The sequence below is a fragment of the Pseudophryne corroboree genome, chromosome 3 (assembly GCF_028390025.1).
Source record: "Pseudophryne corroboree isolate aPseCor3 chromosome 3, aPseCor3.hap2, whole genome shotgun sequence".
In the NCBI taxonomy this organism is placed as follows: Eukaryota; Metazoa; Chordata; class Amphibia; order Anura; family Myobatrachidae; genus Pseudophryne; species Pseudophryne corroboree.
Genome location: NC_086446.1, coordinates 796,857,303 through 796,876,202, shown reverse-complemented (window position 1 = coordinate 796,876,202; position 18,900 = coordinate 796,857,303). Strand labels below are relative to the sequence as shown.

General features: G+C 45.8%; 1 protein-coding gene across 2 annotated transcripts in view; it reads left to right on the top strand.

The window, feature by feature from the left end:
• The first annotated feature begins 911 nt into the window (after positions 1-911).
• FAM131B (family with sequence similarity 131 member B) overlaps positions 912-18,900 on the top strand; it is a 115,362-nt gene continuing 97,373 nt past the window's right edge. The window contains exon 1 of one of the 2 annotated variants that reach the window (XM_063962670.1): positions 912-1,820. In XM_063962670.1, coding sequence (XP_063818740.1) covers positions 1,793-1,820 — 28 coding nt within the window. In that variant the 5' untranslated portion in view covers positions 912-1,792. The remainder of the gene's footprint in view (positions 1,821-18,900) is intronic. The other variant, XM_063962671.1, reaches the window with a different exon arrangement.

Here is an 18,900-nt window from a genome sequence, read left to right as displayed (position 1 = left end):
TCTTCTCTCTCTTGCTCTCCTTCCTCTTCTCTCGCTCTCCTTCCTCTTCTCTCTCTCTCTCCTTCCTCTTCTCTTTCTCTCTCCTTCCTCTTCTCTCTCTCCTTCCTCTTCTCTCTCTCTCCTTCCTCTTTTCTCTCTCTCTCCTTCCTCTTCTCTCTCTCTCTCCTTCCTCTTCTCTCTCTCCTTCCTCATGTCCCTTTCATGTTCTCTCCTTCCTCTTCTATCTCTCTCCTTCCTCCTGTACCTTTCATGTTCTCTCCTTCATTTTCTCTCTCTCCTTCCTCTTCTCTCTCTCTCCTTCCTCGTGTCCCTTTCATGTTCTCTCCTTCATCTTCTCTCTCTCTCCTTCCTCTTCTCTTTCTCCTTCCTCGTGTCCCTTTCATGTTCTCTCCTTCATCTTCTCTCTCTCTCCTTCCTCTTCTCTCTTTCTTTCTTTCTTTCTCTCTCTCTCTCTCTCTCTCTCTCTCTCTCTCTCTCTCTCCTTCCTCTTCTCTCTTTCTCCTTCCCCCTGTCCCTTTCATGTTCTCTTCTTCTCTCTCCTTCCTCTTTTCTCTCTCTCTCTCTCTCTCTCTCTCTCTCCTTCCTCTTCTCGCTCTCTCCTTCCTCCTGTCTCTTTTATGTTCTCTCCTTCCTCTTCTCTCTCTCTCTCCTTCCTCTTCTCGCTCTCTCCTTCCTCCTGTCTCTTTTATGTTCTCTCCTCCCTCTTCTCTCTCTCCTTCCTCTTCTCTCTCTCCTTCCTCTACTCTCTCTCTCCTTCCTCCTGTCTCTTTCATGTTCTCTCCTTCCTCTTCTCCCTCTCCTTCCTCTTCTCTCTATCTCTCCCTCCTCTTCTCTCTCTCCTTCCTCCTGTCCCTTTCATGTTCTCTCCTCATCTTTCCTCTCTCTCCTTCCTCTTCTCTCTTTCCTCCTGTCCCTTTCACATTCTCTCCTTCATTTTCTCTCTATCTCTTGCTCTCTTTCCTCCTCTTCTCTCTCTTTCCTCTCTCTTTCTCCTTTCTCTCTCTCTCTCTCTCTCTCTTTATGGCTGTGTGTAGTGATTGATGCTGGATAAAGCCTGCCCAGAAAGCATAAGGACCTAGAGAGAGAGGCAGTGTGTGGGAGAGATGCACAGGTTGTACTAGAGAACCTCAAGCAGAGCCAAGGAGAGATACTACAAGAGACAGACACCCAGGTGACAGGCTGCAGCAGATACAGACTGAGGGAGACACTGGGACCACCCCAGAGAGTCAGAGAGACATACAGGAGACAGCTAAGGACTTCCATACAGACAGCATGCCGGAGAGACTGCAACCACTGTGGATGTGACAGCTCCCATCTCCCAGCTGTTTCCTCCCCCTCATCCAATCCTCACTCCTTCTGTTTGTGAGTCTCATCCCTCCTCCCCCGCCCTGGGCTGCTGGTCCCTGAGCATCCCTGAGAGAGGGAGAGAGAAAGAGAGAGAGGGGAGGAGGAGAGAGAGAGAGAGAGAGAGAGAGAGAGCGAGACAGGAGAGAGGGCTGTGTCTGCTCGTCACGTCCGGAGATATCCCAGTATGATCCTCCGGCTCCCAGATCCGAGACCCCAGTGACGGGGAACCTTTTCCATACATCCCCCCCTCTCTCCTCTTCCCTCTTTTTTCCTTCTCTTCCCCTTCTCTATCCCTTCTCCTTTCCTCTTCCCCCTTCCTCTGTCCTCTGCTCCTTCCTCTTACCCCTTTACCTTCTCCGAGCCCTGACCCCTCTCCAGCTATCCCCTGGCAGTCCTTGTCTGTGGCCCCCAATATCCCCGTCTTTATCCCACTCACTCCTCCAGCATGGGCTGCATTGGATCTCACAGCGCAGGTAAGACCATACACTGCATGCTCTTACTGTGATAACACTCAGACTGGACCACAACACATTACACACACCGCTACACAATAACACTCAGACTGGACCACAACACATTACACACACCGCTACACAATAACACTCAGACTGGACCACAAACCATTACACACACTGCTACACAATAACACTCAGACTGGACCACAACACATTACACACACTGCTACACAATAACACTCAGACTGGACCACAACACATTACACACACCGCTACACAATAACACTCAGACTGGACCACAAACCATTACACACACTGCTACACAATAACACTCAGACTGGACCACAACACATTACACACACTGCTACACAATAACACTCAGACTGGACCACAACACATTACACACACCGCTACACAATAACACTCAGACTGGAGCACAAACCATTACACACACCGCTACACAATAACACTCAGACTGGACCACAAACCATTACACACACTGCTGCACAATAACACTCAGACTGGACCACAAACCATTACACACACTGCTGCACAATAACACTCAGACTGGACCACAACACATTACACACACCGCTACACAATAACACTCAGACTGGACCACAAACCATTACACACACTGCTGCACAATAACACTCAGACTGGACCACAACACATTACACACACCGCTACACAATAACACTCAGACTGGACCACAAACCATTACACACACTGCTACACAATAACACTCAGACTGGACCACAAACCATTACACACACTGCTACACAATAACACTCAGACTGGAGCACAAACCATTACACACACTGCTACACAATAACACTCAGACTGGACCACAGCACATTATACACACTGCTACACAATAACACTCAGACTGGACCACAAACCATTACACACACCGCTACACAATAACACTCAGACTGGAGCACAGCACATTATACACACTGCTACACAATAACATTCAGACTGGAGCACAAAACATTATACACACTGCTACATAATAACACTCAGACTGGACCACAAACCATTACACACACTGCTACACAATAACACTCAGACTGGACCACAAACCATTACACACACCGCTACACAATAACACTCAGACTGGACTACAAACCATTACACACACCGCTACACAATAACACTCAGACTGGACCACAAACCATTACACACACTGCTACACAATAACACTAAGACTGGACCACAAACTATTACACACACCGCTACACAATAACACTCAGACAGGACCACAAACCATTACACACACTGCTACACAATAACACTCAGACTGGACCACAAACCATTACACACACCGCTACACAATAACACTCAGACTGGAGCACAACACATTACACCCACTGCTACACAATAACAGACTGGAGCACAAACCATTACACACACCACTACACAATAACAGTCAGACTGGAGCACAAACCATTACACACACCGCTACACAATAACACTCAGACTGGACCACAGCACATTATACACACTGCTACACAATAACACTCAGACTGGACCACAAACCATTACACACACCGCTACACAATAACACTCAGACTGGAGCACAACACATTATACACACTGCTACACAATAACACTCAGACTGGACCACAGCACATTATACACACTGCTACACAATAACACTCAGACTGGACCACAAACCATTACACACACCGCTACACAATAATACTCAGACTGGAGCACAACACATTATACACACTGCTACACAATAACACTCAGACTGGACCACAGCACATTATACACACTGCTACACAATAACACTCAGACTGGACCACAGCACCTTATACACACTGCTACACAATAACACTCAGACTGGAGCACAAAACATTATACACACTGCTACATAATAACACTCAGACTGGACCACAAACCATTACACACACTGCTACACAATAACACTCAGACTGGACCACAAACCATTACACCCACTGCTACATAATAACACGCAGAACACAGTACAATGGCCCTCATTCCGAGTTGATCGGTCGCAAGGCGATTTTAGCAGAGTTACACACGCTAAGCCGCCGCCTACTGGGAGTGAATCTTAGCTTCTTAAAATTGCGACCGATGTATTCGCAATATTGCGATTACTAACTACTTAGCAGTTTCAGAGTAGCTCCAGACTTACTCTGCCTGTGCGATCATTTCAGTGCTTGTCGTTCCTGGTTGACGTCACAAACACACCCAGCGTTCGCCCAGGCACTCCCACCGTTTCCCCGGCCACTCCTGCGTTTTTTCCGGAAACGGTAGCGTTTTCAGCCACACGCCCCTGAAACGCCGTGTTTCCGCCCAGTAACACCCATTTCCTGTCAATCACATTACGATCGCCGGAGCGAAGAAAAAGCCGTGAGTAAAAATACTTTCATCATAGTAAAGTTACTTGGCGCAGTCGCAGTGCGAACATTGCGCATGCGTACTAAGCGGAATTTCACTGCGATGCGATGAAAAATACCGAGCGAACAACTCGGAATGAGGGCCAATATACACACAGCTACATAATAACACTCAGGTCATGGTACAATGGGGGGTCATTCTGAGTTATTCGCTCGTTGACGATTTTCGCTATGCTGCGATTTGTTGCAAATTGCGCATGCGCAAGGCACGCAGGGCGCATGCGCTTAGTTATTTAACACAACTGAGCAGTTTTGCTGTGGCTTCTGCGGCGCTTTTAAGTCGCACTGCTATTCGGTAAATGATTGACAGGAAAGGGGCGTTTCTGGGCGGCAACTCAGCGTTTTCCCAGCGTTTGCAAAAAAAACGCAGGCGTGTCAGGGAAAAACGCGGTAGTGTCTGGAGAAACGGGGGAGTGGCTGGCCGAACGCAGGGCGTGTTTGTGACGTCAAACCAGGAACTAAACGGTCCGAGCTCATCGCAATCTGTGAGGAGGTCTGGAGTTACACAGAAACTGCTAAGAATTATTTAGTAGCAGTTTTGCTAATTTTTCGTTTGCAATTCTGCTAAGCGAAGATACACTCCCAGAGGGCGGCGGCCTAGCGTGTACAATGCTGCTAAAAGCAGCTAGCGAGCGAACAACTCGGAATGACCCCCAATATACATATTCCTACAAAATAACACTCAGGTCACTGTACAAGGGCCCTCATTTCGATTTGTTCGCTCGTAAGATTTTTTCGCAACAGAGCGATTAGTCGCAAACTGCGCATGCGCAACGTTCGCAGTGCGTCTGCACCAAGTAAATTTGCAAAAGAGTTAGGTATTTTACTCACAGCCTAATGAAGAAATTTCATCATTCTGGTGAACGGAGTGTGATTGACAGGAAGTGGGTGTTTCTGGGCGGAAACTGGCCGTTTTATGGGTGTGTGCGAAAAAACGCTTGCGTTTCTGGGAAAACGCGGGAGTGTCTGAAGAAACGGGGGAGTGTCTTGGTGAACGCTGGGTGTGTTTGTGACGTCAAACCAGGAACGAAACTGACTGAACTGATCGCAGTGCAGGAGTAAGTCTCGAGCTACTCAGAAACTGCTAAGAAATTTCTATTCTATCCAGTTTCCGCCAAGAAACACCCACTTCCTGTCAATCACACTCCGATCACCAGAACGATGAAATTTCTTCGTTAGGCCGTGAGTAAAATACCAAACTCTTTTGCAAATTTGCTTGGCGCAGACGCACTGCGAACGTTGCGCATGCGCAGTTTGCGACTAATCGCTCCGTTGCGAAAAAATCTTACGAGCGAACAACTCGGAATGAGGGCCATTATACATACTGCTACATAACACTCAGATTCCAGTACAATATATACACTGCTACATAACAACACTCAGGTCATATTACAATATACAAACTGCTACATAATAGCACTCTGGGCACAGTACAATGGGGGTCATTCCGAGTTGATTGCTCGCTTGCAACTTTTTGCAGTGCTGCGATCAGGTTAAATCTCGGCAAAACTGCGCATGCGTATGCACCGCAATGCGCAGGAACGTTGTACGGGTACAAAGAGGTTCGGTGCTGGGCGATGGATTTAACGAAGAATCCATTCGCACAGCCGATCGCAAGGTGACTGACAGAAAGAGGGCGTTTATGGGTGTCAACTGACCGTTTTCTGGGAGTGTTTGGAAAAACGCAGGTGTGTCCAGGCGTTTGCAAGGCGGGTGTCTGACGTCAATTCCGGGGGGAAAAGACTGACGTGATCGCAGCGGCTGAGTAAGTCTAGAGCTACTTAGAAACTGCAAAAAACTTTTTTTGTGCTGTTGGCTGCAAAAGTGTTCGCACACTTGCAAAGCGAAAATAAACTCTCCCATAGGCGGCGACTATCTGATCGCAGCGCTGCAAAAAGTTGCTAGCGAGCGATCAACTCGGAATGAGGGCCAATATACACACTGCTACATAACAACACTCAGGGCATGGTACAAGGGCCCTCATTCCGAGTTGTTCGCTCGCAAGGCGATTTTAGCAGAGTTACTCACGCTAAGCCGCCGCCTACTGGGAGTGAATCTTAGCTTCTTAAAATTGCGAACGATGTATTCGCAATATTGCGATTACAAACTACTTAGCAGTTTCAGAGTAGCTTCAGACTTACTCGGCATCTGCGATCAGTTCACTGCTTGTCGTTCCTGGTTTGACGTCACAAACACACCCAGCGTTCGCCCAGACACTCCTCCGTTTCTCCAGCCACTCCCGCGTTTTTTCCGGAAACGGTAGCGTTTTTATCCACACGCCCATAAAACGCCGTGTTTCCGCCCAGTAACACCCATTTCCTGTCAATCACACTACGATCGCCGGAGCGAAGAAAAAGCCGTGAGTAAAAAAACTATCTTCATAGCAAAATTACTTGGCGCAGTCGCAGTGCGAACATTGCGCATGCATACTAAGCAGAAAAACGCTGCGATGCGAAGAAAATTACCGAGCGAACGACTCGGAATGAGGGCCAATATACACACTAACACTCATACACAATATACACACTAACACACAGGTTACAGTACAATGGGGGTCATTCTGGGTTGATCGCTAGCTGCCGCTGTTCGCAGCGCAGTGATCAGGCTAAAAATCGACTTTTCTGCGCATGCGTATGGGCGGCAGTGGGCACGCGCTACGTACTTTCACAAAAAACTATGCAGTTTCACACAAGGTCGAGCGATGCTTTTCAGTCGCTCTGCTGATCGGTGAGTGAGTGACAGGAATGGGGTGTTCTGGGAGGTAACTGACCGTTTTCCGGGAGTGTGCTAAAAAATGCAGGCGTGTCAGATGAAAACGCAGGTGTGCCTGGGGAAACGGGGGAGTGGCTGGCCGAACGCAGGGCGTGTTTGTGACGTCATAACAGGAAAAAAATTTGGAGCAGTTCTGCTAAACTTTCGGTCGCACTTCTGCTAAGCTAAGATACACTCCCAGAGGGCGGCGGCTTAGCGTTTGCAGTGCTGCTAAAAGCAGCTAGCGAGCGATCAACTCGGAATGAGGGCCAATATACACACTGCTACATAATAACACTCAGGTTATGGTACAATATACACACTGCAACATAATAACACTCAGGTTATGGTACAATATACATACTGCAACATAATAACACTCAGGTTATGGTACAATATACATACTGCAACATAATAACACTCAGGTTATGGTACAATATACCCACTGCAACATAATAACACTCAGGTTATGGTACAATATACACACTGCAACATAATAACACTCAGGTTATGGTACAATATACACACTGCTACATAATAACACTCAGGTTATGGTACAATATACACACTGCTACATGACAACACTTAGGGCACTGTACAATATATACACATTGCTACGTAATAACACTCAGATCATGGTACAATGGGGGTCATTCCGAGTTGATCGCTAGCTGCCGTTGTTCTAAGCGTAGCGATCAGTCAAAAAAATGGCACTTCTGCGCTTGCGCATGGTTAGTAGTGCGCACGCGCGAAGTTCTTTCACACAAGCCAATGCAGTTTCACACAAGGTTGAGCGACGCTTTTCAGTCGCTGTGTTGATCGTGAGTGATTGGCAGGAAAGGGGCGTTTCTGGGAGGTAACAGCGTTTTCCGGGAGTGTGCTAAAAAACGCAGGCGTGTCAGGTCAAAACGCAGGCGTGCTTGGGGAAACGGGGGAGTGGCTGGCCGAACGCAGGGCGTGTATGTGACGTCAAACCAGGAACTAAACTGACTGAAGTGATCGCAGTCTAGGAGTAGGTCTGGAGCTACTCAGAACCGGCATGGAAATATTTGTGAGCAATTCTGCTAATCTTTCGTTCGCACTTCTGCTAAGCTAAGATACACTCCCAGAGGGCGGCGGCTTAGCGTTTGCACGGCTGCTAAAAGCAGCTAGCGAGCGAACAACTCGGAATGAGGGCCAATATACATACTGCTACATAATAACACTCAGGTCACGGAACAACGGCCCTCATTCCAATTTCCGAGTTGATCGCTCGCTAGCAGTTTTTATCAGCCGTGCAAATGCTATGCCGCCGCCCTCTGGGAGTGTATTTTAGCTTAGCAGAAGTGCGAACGGTTGTATCGCAGAGCGCCTGCAACATTTTTTTTTGTAGTTTCAGAGTAGCTCAAAACCTACTCAGCGCTTGCGATCACTTCAGACTATTCAGTTCCAGATTTGACGTCACCAACCCGCCCAGCGTTCGCCCAGCCACGCCTGCGTTTTTCCTGGCACGCCTGCGTTTTTCCTGGCACGCCTGCATTTTTCCGAACACTCCCTGAAATGCTCACTTCATGTCAATCACTCTGCGGCAACCAGTGTGACTGAAATGCATCGCTAGACCCTGTGCAAAACTGCATCGTTCGTTGTGCCCGTACGTCACGCGTGCGCATTGCGCCGCATATGCATGCACAGAACTGCAGTTTTTTAGCCTGATCGCTGCGCTGCGAACAAATGCAGCTAGCGATCAACTCGGAATGACCAACAACATACACACTGCTACATAATAACACTCAGGTCACTGTGCAATATACACATTGCTACATAATAACACTCAGGGCACGGTACATTATACACACTGCTACATAATAACACTCAGGGCACGGTACGATATACACACTGCTACATAATAACACTCAGGATACGGTACAATGTACACACTGCTACATAATAACACTCAGGTCACTGTACAATATACACACTGCTACATAATAACACTCAGGTCACTGTACAATATACACACTTCAACATAATAACACTGAGGGCACGGTACAATCTATATACTGCTACATAATAACACTCAGGTCACAGTACAATATACACACTGCTACATAATAACACTCAGGTCATTGTACAATATACAAACTGCTACATAATAACACTCAGGATACGGTACAATGTACACACTGCTACATAACAACCTAGTCATGGTACGATATACACACACACTGCTACATAATAACACTCAGGGCACGGTATGATATACACACTGCTACATAATAACACTCAGGATACGGTACAATGTACACACTGCTACATAACACCCTAGTCATGGTACAATCTACATACTGCTACATAATAACACTCAGGTCACAGTACAATATACACATTGCTACATAATAACACTCAGGTCACTGTACAATATACACACTATTACATAACAACACTCAGGCTATGGTACAATCTACACACTTCAACATAATAACACTGAGGGCACGGTACAATCTACATACTGCTACATAATAACACTCAGGTCATAGTACAATCTATATACTGCTACATAATAACACTCAGGTTATTGTACAATATACACATTGCTACATAATAACACTCAGGATACGGTACAATGTACATACTGCTACATAACAACCTAGTCATGGTACGATATACACACTGCTACATAATAACACTCAGGGCACGGTATGATATACACACTGCTACATAATAACACTCAGGATACGGTACAATGTACACACTGCTACATAATAACACTCAGGTCACGGTACGATATACACACTGCTACATAATAACACTCAGGATACGGTACAATGTACACACTGCTACATAACAACCTAGTCATGGTACGATATACACACTGCTACATAATAACTTTCAGGGCATGGTATGATATACATACTGCTACATAATAACACTCAGGATACGGTACAATGTACACACTGCTACATAACACCCTAGTCATTGTACAATCTACATACTGCTACATAATAACACTCAGGTCACAGTACAATATACACATTGCTACATAATAACACTCAGGGCACGGTACATTATACACACTGCTACATAATAACACTCAGGGCACGGTACGATATACACACTGCTACATAATAACACTCAGGTCACTGTACAATGTACACACTGCTACATAATAACACTCAGGGCACGGTACGATATACACACTGCTACATAATAGCACTCAGGATATGGTACAATGGGGGTCATTCCGAGTTGTTCGCTCTGTAAATTTCTTCGCATCGCAGCGATTTTCCGCTTAGTGCGCATGCGCAATGTCCGCACTGCGACTGCGCCAAGTAAATTTGCTATGCAGTTAGGAATTTTACTCACGGTTTTTTCTTCGTTCTGGTGATCGTAATGTGATTGACAGGAAGTGGGTGTTTCTGGGCAGAAACTGGCCGTTTTATGGGTGTGTGTGAAAAAACGCTACCGTTTCTGGGAAAACGCGGGAGTGGCTGGAGAAACGGAGGAGTGTCTGGGCGAACGCTGGGTGTGTTTGTGACGTCAAACCAGGAACGACAAGCACTGAACTGATCGCAGATGCCGAGTAAGTCTCGAGTTACTCAGAAACTGCACAGAGAAGTCTTTTCGCAATATTGCGAATCTTTCGTTCGCAATTTTAAGAAGCTAAGATTCACTCCCAGTAGGCGGCGGCTTAGCGTGTGCAATGCTGCTAAAAGCAGCTTGCGAGCGAACAACTCGGAATGACCCCCAATGTACACACTGCTACATAACACCCTAGTCATGGTACGATATACACATTGCTACATAATAACACTCAGGGCACGGTATGATATAAACACTGCTACATAATAACACTCAGGTCACTGTACAATGTACAGACTGCTATATAATAACACTGATGTCACTGTACAATATACACACTGCTATATAATAACACTCAGGTCACTGTACAATATACACACTGCTATATAATAACACTCAGGTCACTGTACAATGTACAGATTGCTATATAATAACACTGATGTCACTGTACAATATACACACTGCTACATAATAACACTCAGGTCACTGTACGATATACACACTGCTACATAATAACACTCAGGTCACTGTACAATATACAAACTGCTACATAATAACACTCAGGGCACTGTGCAATACACACACTGCTATATAATAACACTCAGGGCACGGTACGATATACAAACTGCAACATAATAACACTCAGGTCACTGTACAATGTACACACTGCTACATAATAACACTCAGGTCACTGTACAATATACACACTGCTACATAATAACACTCAGGGCACTATACAATATACACACTGCTACATAATAACACTCAGGGCACTATACAATATACACACTGCTACATAACACTCAGGTCACTGTACAATGTACACACTGCTACATAATAACACTCAGGTCACTGTACAATATACACACTGCTACATAATAACACTCAGGGCACTATACAATATACACACTGCTACATAATAACACTCAGGGCACTGTACAATATACACACTGCTACATAATAACACTCAGGTCACTGTACAAGGGCCCTCATTCCGAGTTGATCGGTCGCAAGGCGAATTTAGCAGATTTACACACGCTAAGCCTACGCCTACTGGGAGTGTATCTTAGCTTCTTAAAATTGCGACCGATGTATTCGCAATATTGCGATTACAAACTACTTTGCAGTTTCTGAGTAACTTCAACCTTACTCTGCCTGTGCGATCAGTTCAGTGCTTGTCGTTCCTGGTTTGACGTCACAAACACACCCAGCGTTCGCTCAGACACTCCCCCGTTTCTCCAGCCACTCCTGCGTTTTTTCCGGAAACGGTAGCGTTTTCATCCACACGCCCATAAAACGCCGTGTTTCCGCCCAGTAACACCCATTTCCTGTCAATCACATTACGATCGCCGGAGCGATGAAAAAGCCGTGAGTAAAAATACTATCTTCATTGTTAAATTACTTGGCGCAGTCGCAGTGCGAATATTGCGCATGCGTACTAAGCGGATTTTCATTGCGATGCGATGAAAAATACCGAGCGAACGACTCGGAATGAGGGCCAATATACACACTGCTACATAATAACACTCAGGGCACTATACAATATACACACTGCTACATAATAACACTCAGGTCACTGTACAATATACACACTGCTACATAATAACACTCAGGGCACTATACAATATACACACTGATACATAATAACACTCAGGGCACTGTAAAATGTACACACTGCTACATAACACTCAGGTCACTGTACAATGTACACACTGCTACATAATAACACTCAGGGCACTGTACAATATACACACTGCTATATAATAACACTCGGGTTATTGTAAAATGTACACAATGCTACATAATAACACTCAGGGCACTGTACAATGTACACACTGCTACATAATAACACTCAGGGCACTGTACAATGTACACACTGCTACATAATAACACCCAGGTCCCTGTACAATATACACACTGCTACATAATAACACTCAGGTCACTGTACAATATACACACTGCTACATAAGAACACTCAGGTCACTGTACAATGTACATACTGCTACATAATAACACTCAGGTCACTGTACAATATACACACTGCTACATAATAACACTCAGGTCACTGTACAATATACACACTGCTACATAATAACACTCAGGTCATGGTCTTAGCACAACTCTGTTTACACTGCATCTCAGTACAATGACACTCGGACTGTATTGACGCATGGCCCTGAGACATAAACAGAACCTGCACCTATTAATCAGAGAGATACACCGCACACTTGCTATGTATACACTGCACTATGGCACACAGACACACAACACAGACACACCGCACACTTGCTATGTACTGTATACACTGCACTATGGCACACAGACACACAACACAGACACACCGCACACTTGCTATGTACTGTATACACTGCACTATGGCACACAGACACACAACACAGACACACCACACACTTGCTATGTATACACTGCACTATGGCACACAGGCACACAACACAGACACACCGCACACCTGCTATGTATACACTGCACTATGGCACACAGGCACACAACACAGACACACCGCACACCTGCTATGTATACACTGCACTATGGCACACAGGCACACAACACAGACACACCGCACACTTGCAATGTATACACTGCACTGTGGCACACAGACACACAACACAGACACACCGCACACTTGCTATGTATACACTGCACTGTGGCACACAGGCACACAACACAGACACACCGCACACCTGCTATGTATACACTGCACTATGGCACACAGGCACACAACACAGACACACCGCACACCTGCTATGTATACACTGCACTATGGCACACAGGCACACAACACAGACACACCGCACACCTGCTATGTATACACTGCACTATGGCACACAGGCACACAACACAGACACACCGCACACTTGCAATGTATACACTGCACTGTGGCACACAGACACACAACACAGACACACCGCACACTTGCTATGTATACACTGCACTGTGGCACACAGGCACACAACACAGACACACCGCACACCTGCTATGTATACACTGCACTATGGCACACAGGCACACAACACAGACACACCGCACACCTGCTATGTATACACTGCACTATGGCACACAGACACACAACACAGACACACCGCACACTTGCTATGTATACACTGCACTATGGCACACAGGCACACAACACAGACACACCGCACACTTGCTATGTATACACTGCACTATGGCACACAGGCACACAACACAGACACACCGCACACCTGCTATGTATACACTGCACTGTGGCACACAGGCACACAACACAGACACACCGCACACTTGCTATGTATACACTGCACTATGGCACACAGGCACACAACACAGACACACCGCACACTTGCTATGTATACACTGCACTGTGGCACACAGACACACAACACAGACACACCGCACACTTGCTATGTATACACTGCACCGTGGCACACAGACACACAACACAGACACACCGCACACTTGCTATGTATACACTGCACTGTGGCACACAGACACACAACACAGACACACTTGCTTTGTATACTGCACACTGCCTGCATTATGGCAGGTGACACACTCAGCATGGCAGGGTGCTGTGCAGTGTGGGTGTAGTGCTGCTCACACTACATCACTGTATTCCACGGTTACTACAGAGCACGCAGAACACTGCAGCTGTGACACAGTAATTGCTTTATCTGCAGCGCTATCTAAGCTCAGACACCTGCAGGGAACCATTGTTATGTAGCCGGTATATGGGTGTGTGGTGTGTGTAGCCTGGTGTAGTGTGCAGCAGAGGGCAGTGATGCAATGCATGTGCAGACATAAATCATGACTGTGTATGTCTGCAGACTAGTAATGTGCTCTGCACTGCTGTTCACCGTGACTCAGATCGTGCCACCCCCTCCCGGGGACAATGCTCTGCAGCTACTGAGGGGGGCATCACACACTCTCATTATGGCTTCTTGGGGTCATAATGGGATTTCCCTCCCCAGTGAGGTGCTGAGACACTCAGAGGCTGCTCTGTGTATGACTGCAGCGCGGTGTGAGTCAGTGATTCCTATTTGCTGTCAGCAGGGATGTAAATGAGAAATGTATCATTTATCTCTACTGGCAAAATATCTCCAATAGACCAGTGTTTGGATGTTGTGCTGGTGTGTGGTACACACCGACACAAGAGCGACACCCAGTGGCCGAAATGCAGTAGCACAGGCACTCTCTGCTGCTTGTCAAGGCCCTTAGGGCGAAATAGAGGACAGGGGTTGGAGCCCCAAGACACTTGTTCTGGGGTCCCCAGGTTGTCACCTGTGTGGATGTGTGTGTGTGGGGGGTGTTCCCGTCTGTCCCCCCTGTGACTTCTTATTTATTAACGGTGTCTTATATAGCGCAGCATATTCCGTTGCACTATACAATTGGAACAACAGTGATAGGCGCAGGTGTTACCTTTATCTGTAAAGCACTGACGTTGTACACAGCACTGTACAGTATGAGAATCATGAAACACACAATGGCAGTGCCATGCATTTGCGTATATGCGCCCTGGGCACATGTGACATAGAAACATAGAATGTGACGGCAGATAAGAACCACTTGGCCCATCTAGTCTGCCCCTTTTTTATCCTTAAGGTAATCTCAATCCTTTTTGAACCTTATTTCTTTGTAAGGATATTCATATGCCTATCCCAAGCATGTTTAAATTGCCCTACAGTCTTAGCCTCTACCACCTCTGATGGGAGGCTATTCCACTTGTCCACTACCCTTTCTGTGAAGTCATTTTTCCTTTAATTTCCCCTGAACCTCCCCCCCTCCAGTCTCAGTGTGTGTCCTCGAGTTCTAATATTTCTCTTCCTTTGAAGAATGTTTCCCTCCTGAACTTTGTTAAGACCCTTGGTATATGTGAAAGTTTCTATTTATGTCCCCCCTTTCCCTTCTCTCCTCCAAACTATACATGTTAAGATCTTTTAGCCTTTCCGGGTAAGTTTTGTGATGTAGGCCATGCACCATTTTAGTTGCCCTTCTTTGTACACTCTCTAATGTATTTATATCCTTCTGGAGATATGGTCTCCAGAACTGGACACAGTATTCCAGATGGGGCCGCACCAATGACCTATACAGTGGCATTATCACTTCTTTTTTCCTGCTACTGATTCCTCTCCCTATGCAACCAAGCATCTGACTATCCTTCCTTATTGCTGTGTTACATTGCTTACCTGCCTTTATGTCACCTGAAATAGTGGCTCCTAGATCCCTTTCCTCCTCAGTAGTTTCCATTATAGTACCCTTGATACTATATTTAGCCTTTGGGTTTTTAAGACCCAAGTGCATGACTTTGCATTTTTTAGCATTAAACTGTAGTTGCCACATTCTTGACCACTTATCAAGCCTAGCTAGGTCATCAATCATTTGTTTTACCCCTCCTGGTGTGTCTACCCTGTTGCATATCTTTGTATCATCTGCAAAAAGGCATACTTTCCCTTCAATACCATTTGCAATGTCACCAACAAAGATATTAAAGAGAACTGGTCCAAGTACAGATCCCTGGGGTACTCCACTGGTAACATTTCTCTCCATAGATTGCACTCCATTTACTACAACTGTCTGTTTCCTATTCTGCCACCAGGTTCTTATCCATTTAACTGTTTTATAATCCACCCCCACGCTGCTATATCTACAGCTCCCCTTTGATCTATTTTTTTCATCACAGAGTCAAAAAAGTCAATAAGATTTGTTTGGCATGATCTCCCACCAGTAAATCCATGCTGTTTTGGATCCTGTAAGTTGTTTGATTTAAGATATTCCACAACTCTTTATTTTAATAGTTTTTTTCCATTACTTTCCCTACTACTGATGTAAGGCTAACTGGTCTGTAGTTACTTGCTTCTTCCTTGCTTCCACTTTTGTGCAGTGTAACTACATTTGCTCTTTTCCAGTCCTCTGGAATGGCACCTGTATTTAGTGACTGGTTAAATAATTCTGTTAATGGTGCCACCAGCACATCTTTTAGCTCTGTGAGTATCCTTGGGTGTATCCCATCTGGCCCCATTGATTTGTCCACTTTTAGTTTTGAATGTTCTGTTGGGAACTTCTCCTCTGTAAATGTAGTTTCTTCTACTTTTTTTATGAATGTCCTTGCAACTTAACTGTGGCCCCTTCCCTTCCCCTTCTGTAGTAAATACTGAGCAAAAATAATTATTTAGGTGATCTGCTATTGACTTGTCTCCCTCCACCAAATGCTCACTCTCTGTCTTAAGTCTTATTATTCCTCCATTTGATTTTCTCCTTTCACTTATATACTTAAAAAAAAGATTTGCCCCCTTTATCTACTGACTGGGCCATTTTCTCCTCAGCTTCTGCCTTTGCACGTCTGATCACTTTCTTAGCATCCTTCCTTCTGTCCAGATACACCTCTTTGTCATTATTATTTTGAGTCTGTTTGTATTTCCTAAAAGCCATCTTTTTTGCCTTTACACTAGTTGATACTTCTTTTGTGAACCACACTGGCTTCCTTTTCCTGGTGCTTTTCCTAACCCTTTTGATACAAAGGTCCGTTGCCCTTAGTATTGCACTTTTCAGTTTTTCCCACCTCTCCTGCACTCCTTCCAAGTTCTTCCAGTCCGCCAATGAATCACTTAAACATCTCCCCATTTTTGCAAAATCAGCATTCCTAAAATCCAAACCATTTGTTTTTGTGTGACAGGAGTTGGATCCTGTCTTTATACTAAACCATACTGCTTGATGATCACTGGATCCCAGGTGCTCACCCACGTATATGTCTGCTATCCTGTCACCATTTGTAAGAATCAAATCTAATATTGAGTCTTTGCGAGTGGGCTCCCTCACCAATTGCTTGAGAGATGCTCCCTGTAAGGAACGTAGAAGTTTGCAACTTGTAGCTGAACTTGCAAAATACCCCTCCCAATTTACATCAGGTAAATTAAAGTCTTCCATGATTATGACTTCTCCCTTTAAAGCCATTTTAGTGATGTCCAACAATAGGTTCCTGTCCAAATCCTGCCCCTGGCCTGCTGGTCTATATATCACCCCAATGCGAATAACGTCCTTCTCCCCAGTTTCTGTGGTGACCCAAAGGGCCTCAGTTTACATCAGGTGTAGTGTGTGTGTGTGTGTGTGTGTGTGTGTGTGTGTGTGTGTGTGGGGGGGGGGGGGGGGGGGTCAGACTGATGGTGTACTCTGTGTGTGTAGGGTCAGACTGATGGTGTACTCTGTGTGTGTGTGTAGGAACGGACTGATGGTATACTCTGTGTGTGTAGATCAGACTGATGGTGTAGTGTGTGTGTGTGTGTGTGTGTGTGTGTGTGTGTGTGTGTGTGTGTAGGATCAGACTGATGGTGTAATGTGTATGTGTGTGTAGGATCAGACTGACGGTGTAGTGTGTGTGTGTGTGTGTGTGTGTGTGTGTAGGGGTCAGACTGATGGTGTACTCTGTGTGTGTAGAGTCAGACTGATGGTGTACTCTGTGTGTGTAGGGTCAGACTGATGGTGTACTCTGTGTGTGTAGAGTCAGACTGTTGGTGTACTCTGTGTGTGTAGAGTCAGACTGATGGTGTACTCTGTGTGTGTAGGGTCAGACTGATGGTGTACTCTGTGTGTGTAGGGTCAGACTGATGGTGTACTCTGTGTGTGTAGAGTCAAACTGATGGTGTACTCTGTGTGTGTAGAGTCAGACTGATGGTGTGCTCTGTGTGTGTAGGGTCAGACTGATGGTGTACTCTGTGTGTGTAGGGTCAGACTGATGGTGTGCTCTGTGTGTGTAGGATCAGACTGATGGTGTACTCTGTGTGTGTGTGTAGAGTCAGACTGATGGTGTACTCTGTGTGTGTAGGGTCAGACTGATGGTGTACTCTGTGTGTGTAGGGTCAGACTGATGGTGTGCTCTGTGTGTGCAGGTTCAGACTGATGGTGTACTCTGTGTGTAGGGTCAGACTGATGGTGTGCTCTGTGTGTAGGGTCAGACTGATGGTGTGCTCTGTGTGTGTAGGGTCAGACTGATGGTGTACTCTGTGTGTGAAGGGTCATACTGATGGTGTACTCTGTGTGTGAAGGGTCAGACTGATGGTGTACTCTGTGTATGTAGATCAAACTGATGGTGTACTCTGTGTGTGTAGGGTCAGACTGATGGTGTACTCTGTGGGTGTAGGGTAAGACTGATGGTGTACTCTGTGTGTGTAGGGTCAGACTGATGGTGTGCTCTGTGTGTGTAGGATCAGACTGATGGTGTACTCTGTGTGTGTGTGTAGAGTCAGACTGATGGTGTACTCTGTGTGTGTAGGGTCAGACTGATGGTGTGCGCTGTGTGTGTAGGGTCAGACTGATGGTGTGCTCTGTGTGTGTAGGAACAGACTGATGGTGTACTCTGTAGGAAG